Genomic DNA, 10,716 nt, shown 5'->3' with positions numbered 1-10,716 from the left:
TCACGCGTTGTGCGTCCAAAAACTGCAAAACGGAAAAATCCAAATTAAAATAAAATTGAAAGTAACACAAGAAAACCTCAAACCAAAATCAAACCTAAGCCAATTAAACCAGCAAAACGAAATCAATTGTTAAACCACCTAAACGAATATTTAGTGAAAATTAGTTAAACACTCTAAAAGTGCATTTAAGCCATAATTTACTAAAAGAAATATATAAACATATATTTATTTAACTTATAACCTAAAATTGGTAATCCAATTTAAACAAAAAAGCTCGATTTTACCTTGTTGTAATAAGCAACCTCCTAAGAGTAAATCGATAAGGAATTTAAAAATAAATCAATCAATCTCCGTAAATTTCTACAACCAAACACTGCCAATGTGAACCCATCTATTTAAAAAGAGGAATAACCAACCTGAAGATAACCGAAAACAAACGTTAACGAGCATTTAAGAGGTCACAGTAGTAACTGTAACTGTAACAGCAACTAACGGTAACTGGGTCAGTAGGCAGAGCCCAAGTAACGCCCCCTCATCGAGGGCTTCCTCGAGCACCCTCTTCATCCTTCTACGCCCCCCATCTTGTTTCAGTGTGGTAAGTACCTTATTCTTTGCACCCCCTAGTTGTTAGATTTAGACTCTCACCGAATCCTTCGAGCTTATCTCCCTCAATTCCTAGCTTAAAAGGATTTAAAAGCCGACTCGAATTTTTGTCGAATCAGAAAGAAAGAAAATATGGTATACAGTTTGTTGGCTGTGATTAGCTTTTGTTGAGCCATTGTGATTGCGGCATGTGCCAAGGACTAAAACGGGTCAGTAGGTTTTGGTTTTACATGGCTTATTTGTTTAATTTCCCATTTTCCAATAATATTTCCCCCCTCAGTGGGACTTTAGAACCCTTGCCAAAGATTTCGGTAATCCTTAATTTAATAAATTTATTAGATGACACAAACAACTTAATTTAAAGAAAAAATTGCCAGAGCCACTCTTGAACAATGTCTTCTATTCAACATTCACTAACAAATATTATGGACATAATTAATCAAGTTAATTCCTAACAACTTTTTTTAGCTTTCTGAAATGTCGAGAACCTGTGTTAGAATAAATAAAAGTAGCGTTTCCCCGAATAGAAATGATTGATCTATTCCACAGCAACGCTATCTTCAAATATTGATCAACAAATAAAAAACACCTCACTTTTCGAGGCGAAAAAAAACAATTAAGCAACTTCGCAGGTGTCACAGTGGTTATTTCAGGCAATCGAAAGCCATTAAATTAGCCACTATGCCAACCTCGGATTGTTCAAGCACACCCCTCCAATATTATATAGACTTTCGTTTAACTACTTTTGCCGGCCAACTAAGCAAACAAGTCACAGCCAAAGTAGAATCGCCACCGACAGGCAAACCAAACATGTAAGCTAATGACCATTAGCTGGGCCTCTTTCTATATCCCCACCTGTCTGGCGATTCTCCAGCTATTTTACATAATGGCAAATACAACAGAAAATAGCGCGGAATGTTCAATAGATTACAAACAAAGGGAATCGAAGGGCAAAGGAAAGCCCAGAGAACATTGTTGTTAAATAAAAGCCCCAAATGTTGTCACATAATCGATGAATGTATTCAGGGCCTGTACCGTACCTACATCAAGTTCGTTCCTTTCTATATCTTGGCATTTCGATAACGCAACCTTCGCGGGAATCGATTAGAAAACGAGACCCACAAGATGCTGGCAGCTTATCCAATTCATTTAAGATGTAAGCCACCTAAAGCCAACGAACACCAGTCTTATAATTAGCAAGAAAACGTGGTTCTCGGATGGCAATGGATACTGAATACCCGGCAAAAAACTGAGCTCAGGAATGAGCATAATTACACGCGGGACAGGTATGTCAAGTGACAGCGCGTGTCCTTAAGTACATCCTGCTGATGGCAAATGGATATGGAAATCCCAAGGAGATAAGGAGAAAAGGTACAGAAGTTTCATGTTCACTAAAATGTAAGGGGATAGAGAAGAAGTAAACCATTTCGGTATACCTAAACAGAAGGCGTCTTTTGATTTCTTGTTTTTATTGGCATGATGGACTACCATGCACATGTTTTCACATGAGCTAATGTACTGAAATGTCGGATCAACTTGATGATGTACTTTCGTAACTAGAACTCGTTAGGCAAGAAACTTTTCCAAACGAAGTCATGAAAATGTCCATAACTTTTTGGACCACAAGTCGTGGTCAAATAGGATAATCAGCCCAATTGAATTACTTGTTTTGCTGTTTTTAGAAAACAGCCTTTTTAATTTGTCACATACGTGAAATAAAAGTTAATTAATACTAAAATAACATTGTACTACAAAATTTACAGATAAGAAAAACTGATTTAATTATAGATGGTCCTCCCACCCATATTCAGTTTTCTTCCTGAGATAAAAAAGAACACAACTGTACTTCATTTCGCCATATGCCGATGAAATTTACATTTATTTGCCTGCTGACATGAATATGTAAATAAGATTCAATTGAATTGCCATATGTCACAGAGGATTTTCGAGCATGTCGAACGAAGTTATATTTGCATTTCTCTTTTAGGCCACCTGCTCTCCTCATTGAAACTTAATTAATGTGTACAGTTGCAATAAAATGAACTTGGGGCGGATGACAAAATAAGCAGTGTTGGAAAAGGCCATAAAAAGCAATCACCGATGGAGATGCATACATGCATACTTCATTGGCCTGCATTCACCCAGCCAAATGATCTCTTGTGAAAGGAAACAAGTCCTTGGCTATATTTAGCAAGAGTATGTTTTAATGGCCCCCTGTTGCTCGAGAGCGGTGTGCGTGCGAATCTTTGTTGATGTCTGTGAGAAACCCCTCAGGCTTCACAAGTAGTAGTATTTAGTAATTTAGGAAAAGTTTCAGTTTTAAATTTTTGAAATATAACGAACAAAAACTTATAGTTTCGCCAAGGACGTAAATTTGCAGCAAACAAATTGTTTGGTATATGTTTAAACAGGCATCCTGACCAAGTTTCAAGCTCGTCGGTGTGCATACTTTTTGACACGCTTTTATCGCGACCTTACCCACAACATGCTCCCCACGAGCCCCGTTTAAAAGCCTCCTCTCCTCGTATGACACTATTTAACCACATAAGCGGGGAAACAAAAAATCAATACCGACAACAACAACAGCAACACTTTGCTGATTTTTGCCCACACGGCAAAATTGGAAATTTCATTTACACTTGACACGAGTCTGCTCTTCCCCCTGTATCTCATTTTCCGCTTTCACATCATTTTCCTCACATAAGCAAAGTACACGTGTTTGGTTACCAAACAGTTACAGTTTTCCATTCCCGTTAGACGAGGGAGAATTTTCACCAAAATGAGGACCTATTTCCATGCTTGGAAAAAAAAGGATGCAAAGCTGTGAAAAAAGGGGATAGGACAAATGTTCAATGTGTTGGCTCAAATGATAAAAGGGTTTTTTAACCGCTTCATAAATTCTAAAAGGCGAGTCTAAAAGGGTATCATTTAACACTTGAATCAGCAAACCATTTATAAGTGACAAAATCTTAAATTTACATTTTGTATTAACATCATAAAAAGGTTTTATCTGTTTGCCTTAAATAAATCAGGTTTCAGCAAATGACTCAGTATTATATTACGAAGCAATAAAAATGAAATTGAACCCAAATTTAACAACTTTTGTATATGTAGATGTTCGTAATATTTATGATTCTTTCGTTAATACCTTTCGAAAGCAGGAACTCGTGTGCCCTCCTAAATGTGATGATTATTGGATTTTCCTATTAACATTTAAACAGATTTATTAAACTATAAAAGTGTTTTATTGCCTGTCGTAATCGATTTAGATGTTACCAACTACTAAGTTAATAAAAAACGGGATTTCCATTTTTTTTATAAAGCGCTTTTTAATTTGGTTCATCCGAATTTCTCCTTGAAATACATTTTAAAATGCCTCCCCCATCCAAAACCTTTTAAAAGCACAGTAAATAAACCTTGACATTCAGTTAATTGAATTCATTTTCCTATTAACATTTAAACAGATTTATTAAACTATAAAAATGTTTTATTGCCGTAATCGATTTTGATGTTATCAACTACTAAGTTAATAAAAAAAAGTGATTTCCATCTTTTTTGTAAAGCGCTTTTTAATCTGATTCATCCGAATTTCTCTTTCAAATACATTTTAAAATGCCTCACCACCATTCAAAACCTTTTAAAAGCACAGTAAATAAACCTTGACATTCAGTTAATTGAATTCATTATCAACCTGTCATTCCGTGAGAGACACGCATCGTTCAGATTTAATTGAATTGCATTCGGGCACAAGCCAAAAAAATAAATCCGCACTCTTCAGTTCAGTAGTGTTTCCTTCCTGCTGTCAATAGAAAACATTTACACATTAACTTGATTCAGTTGGGTCGAGAGTGAATTTCTACAAAATTAAATTGACATGACCAAGTTCCTGCCCCATACCAGGATTTTCCAACCCACCGCAGCATTCTGGCTTTCAGTCTTAACTCGCCATCATCAAACATCCTATGCTCGTAATGAGATAATAACAAGAAAAGCCGCAAATGCAAACGTGTTAAGCTGCAGTTCGGAGCAGAAGAGAATAGGGCCGAAAGAGAGTGGTCTCTTTGGCCAGAAAGTGCAGCGAAAAGAGAGATTTAGAGAGGAAAACACCGAGAGAGTGGAAATTCCGAAGATGCAGCGGAAAAACCTCGCGACCAGAGCTCTCAACTTCTCGAACACCAGCCGGCCGGATTAGTCTGCCGCGCGACTCAAACGGCAGCGGATATCTCTAACTAAAAATTCCGGAAAAGTATTCCCTAGAATTTAAATATACCAAAATACATTCCTGAAAATCTATACATATCCCCGAGTGCTGCCTGATTCTCAGTTTTCAATAATCAAGTCAAAGGATTTCGGTAAATCCCCCATCGTTTCGGTTGTTGTTTTGATTCTCGGTGTCATTAACCCCTACACGCTGTGCCGTCTAAATTTGTTTTTGTTTTTCCAACCCCATGACACGAAAATAAGAATAAAAACAAAGCACTTTATCAGGATTTTCGGGTGTAGTTACCAGAGAGGAGACCGAAATTGAAATCAAGGATCCAGGATGCCACAGCAGGCGCAGCTGAAACACATCCACGGACATGGCCGATTGCCCAGAGTGATAGCCACTGATAGCAGCAGGTAAATGGGAGGCACATCCTGCTTTTCAATGGTCCATCAAGAGGAGCTTAATGCAAGGGAAATTGAATAAATATTCAAGGGGTTGGTGGCCAACAGGGCGTATGAATGCGATCTAACAAAGGAACAAAGACCTTTGTTAATGGTTGCCATGTGTAGTAAAGCCAACCAAAACTGACTGGACATGGATAAGAGCAAACGAGTTTATAGATAGACTTACTTAAAAATGGTATAATTAAAAAAAGCATAATAAAATTGATTTCCTCATAAAACCCTGTTAGTACATAAAGCTTAAGATTAAAATCTTTTATTTTTCCACGTATTATTGTAAAAGGTTGCTATTTATAGACAAAGTACCATAAAAGCGAAGCCCACAATAGAGCTATCACAAATAAAATCACAATACAAGCACTAATAAAGATCTGTAAAGATTGTAATCGCTAGGAAAATCAACTTAAAGACAGTATTACTGCCCCCAATTAAGTGACAATAGAGAACGGTACTGCCGCATCTCAATTCCAACCTACAAGCAATTTCCATTCCGTATATAATCTACCTACACGCACATCTCAGAACTATAGATAGAATCCACTATCTAAATATGTAAACGGTAAATAGATTTGTTTTTATCGTTGATACAGTATCCAGTAACTCACGAAATCTGGGTAATCTATGAGACAGAATAGTTTTGTCTATCTATTAATTTTTATAGTTTGCAGTTAGCATAGTAACTCAAATTAAATGTTGTCTGTTAATAAAAACTTATTTACTTCTTCCTGTATAACCTGATAGAAAAATAGTTTATTTAACTTGTCAAAAGTCACACAGCAAAAGGCTGAAGAACTTTGATATCTGACTGATATAGATACTTTCTATTCTGTTTGTTGCGGTTTGTTGATGATGACTTGTCTGTCTTTTTTAGAGACTGGGTCAACAACATGTCAAGTGCAAAGACTGGGGTGGGTGGAACCGGGAATTAAAGGGGGGATGATGAAAAAGAGCAAGGGGGGGCATATATGTAGGAGACACTCCCCTCTCAGTGGGTTTTGGTCTGTGGTGCTTGTGTATTTTCTTTGTCTGTTGTGATAAGCAAGGGAGGCGTTCGATAAGCAAACAATATACATACAACAAAGAACAGAGAGATGTGGAGAAAGTGGGCGGTGAGAATCGGGAAGAGAATATGAGAAGTTGCGACTCTCTTGGGTTCTCTCTCTGGCATTTTCCGCTCAGGATTCTCTGTTTTGCTTGCCTCATTCTCGCTCCATTGGGGGACATTGATCCCATTTCCCGCAGCCCCAATTTCCCACACCCTGCGAACCCTTTTTCCCACCCAACCCCAAAAACCCCTCCTCATGTTATGTGTGTCACTTCCGCATGCAGCGGATGTCTTTCAAAATGGCACACGCCATGTTGCCTCAGGTCCCAAATCGCACCAGTGCCCCGCCCCCTTTTTGCAGCGTTTAACAATTTCCCAACTAATTGCAAATTTCTTTGGCAAATATCACAGCTCGTATTTGTTTGGCGAAAATCGTTTTAACCACAGTGAGATAAGAACGTTTCAAGGGTCAGCTTCACTTTATCATTGTGCTTTCTTTATAACTATACTATTATGGGATATTTTATAAGTATTTTCTGATACTAAAAGGTCTAATTACACAAAATTGTACGCTGTATAAGGTCATATAAATACGAACTGTTCATCGATATCAGTCAACTTAAAGTTTCATAACGAAACTCAATTTAAATAATTATTTTATTACGAATATTTTATTTTTTAATAGGTATATTTATTTATTCAAACACTTATCTCATCTCAAAACCTTTTATTTTCCTTGTGTATTTAGTTTCATAATATACAAAAAGCTGACTGCAATATCTCACTTTGCAGTCATCTTTTTCCACATTTCCAACTTGTTCCCGGAAGACAATAAAAGCGGAGTCAAATGGCCAAGAATGACATCAGAACGAACAGCCAACTAAGGCCCAAGCATTTTCACACGACCCATGGCCATCTGAGAACCCTATTCTTTGCTCTAATTGGAGGGGTAGTAAAATAAGATACGGCACTAAAAGCGTCTATGACACTACGATATGTAGGAATAGGTTATATGGCCAAAGCCAACAGTGAGATATTTTCGCCAGAAGGAATTTATAACTCAAATGGCCTTGATTTTTTGGCGTGGTTTTGGGGTTAGAAATTGATCTCACAGAAGTTTAAGGGTGATGGAGTCAAAAATGTGGACAACAAAATATGAAAAGGATTCGGGTCAGACATAAATTTGAAGATATTGTGGCTGTTAATAATGCAATTTTCAAACCACGTATGCTATGCAATTCAAAAACAGAGTTAATAGATAAACTTTAATTAAATACCAAATCCTTACTGGAAAATTGGTACTTTTATTTAAACGAAATATGTTCTCTTTTTTTAAACTGCAAATAAACCGTTCTATCCTTTCCTTTCTTCCCATACCAACCTTTAAAACTTTTACTAGTTCGAAATATATATAATAAAGTTTGTATGACTCCATAAACCACGCTAATTTAAAAGCAAACATTTAGCTTCAACAGTAAGCATATAAAACGTGTTAAATTTAAGTTGTTTTTAAGCGAACGATACTTAAAATCGTACAAATTTGAATAATCATAAAAATCTAGGCGGAAAGGTGTCAACAAAAATTCGCCTGATCATAAACCAATCGAGTAAATAACACTCGACCATATATTATTTATATATGACATGAATCTTAACTGGACGATAAGGTGTTTTGCCAATTAAAACTGGAACGGAACCCCTCTTGAATCGGTTTTGAAGTGGTTAAAGTGACGTGATGGCTGGCTTCATTGCCGATAAGAATCGGAACTTATCAACGAGAGTTACCTTTATTAAACAATTTAGTTGTCAGGGTGGTTCGAGTGGTTCGCGATAAGAATGAACCCTGAAAAATAAGACCAATCCTGCCCATGACGTTTAAATGACGATGATTAATTCGGGTTTTTTCAAGTGCAGCCAGAAAAACAAGATAAGATGGAAACGTGTCCCCGAAATTGACGTCAAAATAACAGAGATCGAAGAAATCGTGATTTTGATAGAAATACTGATCTGATTTCAAGCTGATCTTAGCTGGTTTATGTGAATCTTGGCCTTGTCAATGGAACCGATGTAAACTCGATTTTTGATTCATTCAAAGTTAAGTTAAGCTATCGCGCTAATTGTTATTAATTGTGGCTAAGACTGGAAAATAGATTTATTAACAATGAAATCCGAATCGAATCGGCAAGACTCAGTTTGCGTCAACTCGATTCGGCAGAACTTGCATTCCGATCTTAACAATCGGGCAAACAAAAAACAAAATAATTATTCGGGATGTGTGTTTTGTTTTTTGTGCCACTGGTTTTGACAGGCGAAGATAGCTGATTCACGGAAGATTATATCAAACTTTAGCAAAAAGAATATTTAAAAAGTCCCCTTTATCGGAAATATCTCTCTCCCAGTATCGCCCCATCTCATTCTACTTTGGCATCCAACGAAACCTGAACCTGAACCGTTTGCTTCCTACCGGTTCTAACCGGTACGATTCGCCTTGCATCGCAGTTGTTACCACAATTCCACTACCAACAAACAAGTCAACAACAACGCCGCATCCACACCAAGTCACTGCAAATTGAATTAAAATTATTTCTAGTTTTACTGGCACGCAAGACGTCTTAATATCATTTGGTTATTTTCTGAGTCATTTTTGAGATTTGTTTTGATCTTGTGCTTTGTCCAAAACCGCTGAGTTTGCTCGAAAACTGCATAAATTTGAATACCTAATTCAGAATTTTGGAGAATTAAATGTGGAGGTGTGTCTCCGCATCCAAAACAAAACATAAATGTTTGATAACCAATTGAAATGTACACTTTAAAATAAAATATAGAAACTTAAACTTTTTATAAAAAACTCATGCTTGTCTATAAAAAAATTAAATTATTAGGCACATTTCGAACCAGTTTGTTATCGAGCCAATATTATTTTATTATTACTGATACCATTTTTTAGAGGTGCTTTTGCTCTTCAATAAAATTAACTACGAACCAAATATAATCTTCTATAAAAAATATTAGCAAAAATTGACAAATAATAATAAACTTTGTTAGGGTTATTTAGACCATATTATGAAGTTGTTTATAGCATTCATTTAAAGCTACTTCCGAAATGAAACATCAACTTGTATACCAATAATAATACCAAAGCTTATATATAAAATTGAATAACATTTTTAATGTGAATTAAACCTTTTCTTCTTTCATGTGCCCACCTATTAAAATAAAATATTTATTTTTAGAAAAGCTACAATAATAACAGAAAATGAAGCTATTAATGTGGGTGTATAGAAAACTGACCTGACTGCCTTTCAAAAAATTCCAACTGGAATTACTTCCTACTATTTGCTCACAATGAAATATTTTGTTTTGTTTGACACCCAGTGACCCACATATTTTTCAAGGGCTCCAACCGATTTTATGTATTTCTGTTGTTGTTTACATATTTTCGTCATCGAGAAAAGCTAAAACAAACCAGAAAAAAGTATAAATATCATAAAAAATACAAACGTATCACACTCACACAGGCAGCGACAAAAAAATGTGATTTGATAATAAATGTTTGTGGACATTCAGTAGGCGACAAAACAAAAGCGAAGCATTTCAAAATATTATAAAGACGGGGGAACACTTGTTGATTTGAGTTAATGCCGTTCAAACACTTGCCAAAACACCGCAATCCATATGGCATTGGTGACCAGCGGTTCTAACCGGATCTGTCAATATACCCATAGGCTATCAGATCTTGTAACGCACCATTAAAATGCACTTTCGGTTAAGTAAACCGATTTTTTCTGCCCCTTTGATAACAGACCCCGGCGATAAGGAAGCCCCATTTAGCGGCGAAACTATCGATAAAGCTAAGTAGGCGAAATTGGCGTTTAAAAACACATTTTGTAAAGTTCTCCCACCCGCTCCACAAGTGTCTCTCTATCTCTCTCGGCGTTTTTTTTCGATTCGATTCTCGACAGCGACGCCGGCAGAGGGTTAAGCGAGCGCAGCTGCTTCAGTTTAAAGATCGGCAAAGTTAGTTAGTCTGCAATCGCCGGGACTCGCAGTCGAGTCGTCGTGCCGCGTTTTCAAAACACTCCCATAGGTATAGAGAATCCAAATCCCCAACGATCCCGAGATCCGAACAGATTAAAATCAAATAATAAAACGGAACCACTCGTTCGCTGTTTATTGTGTCCCCAATATTCGGCACCTATCGTAAATTCACTTTTCGGCTGATTATCGCGGGGTGCGCGTGTGAACTTTTTGTACAAACAGGAAAAAAAAGTTCCAGTTTTTCGTTCGCTATTTTCGGCGATAAGGTGATGGCCAAAAATAATGAGTACATAGAATTGTAAGTAGCCAGTGTGAATCATCATTAATGTTTGCTCAAAAGTGTCGCAGGAAAAATAGCACAG

General features: G+C 36.7%; 1 protein-coding gene across 24 annotated transcripts in view; it reads left to right on the top strand.

The window, feature by feature from the left end:
- Nucleotides 1-433: 433 nt before the first annotated feature.
- Nucleotides 434-10,716, top strand: part of Ndae1 (Na[+]-driven anion exchanger 1) — a 32,523-nt gene continuing 22,240 nt past the window's right edge. For 4 of the 24 annotated variants that reach the window (XM_065862861.2, XM_065862859.2, XM_017082332.4 and 1 more), the window contains exon 1: nt 4,828-5,223. In XM_065862861.2, coding sequence (XP_065718933.2) covers nt 5,147-5,223 — 77 coding nt within the window. In that variant the 5' untranslated portion in view covers nt 4,828-5,146. Of the gene's footprint in view, nt 596-4,825; nt 5,224-10,337; nt 10,653-10,716 lie in introns of those variants that run through there. The other 20 variants (XM_017082424.4, XM_017082355.4, XM_036814329.3 and 17 more) reach the window with 12 other exon arrangements.

Source organism: Drosophila suzukii, chromosome 2L (genome assembly GCF_043229965.1).
Source record: "Drosophila suzukii chromosome 2L, CBGP_Dsuzu_IsoJpt1.0, whole genome shotgun sequence".
Classification (NCBI taxonomy): Eukaryota; Metazoa; Arthropoda; class Insecta; order Diptera; family Drosophilidae; genus Drosophila; species Drosophila suzukii.
The sequence above is the reverse complement of the archived record's forward strand: the minus strand, read 5'-3'. Positions and strand labels throughout refer to the sequence as shown.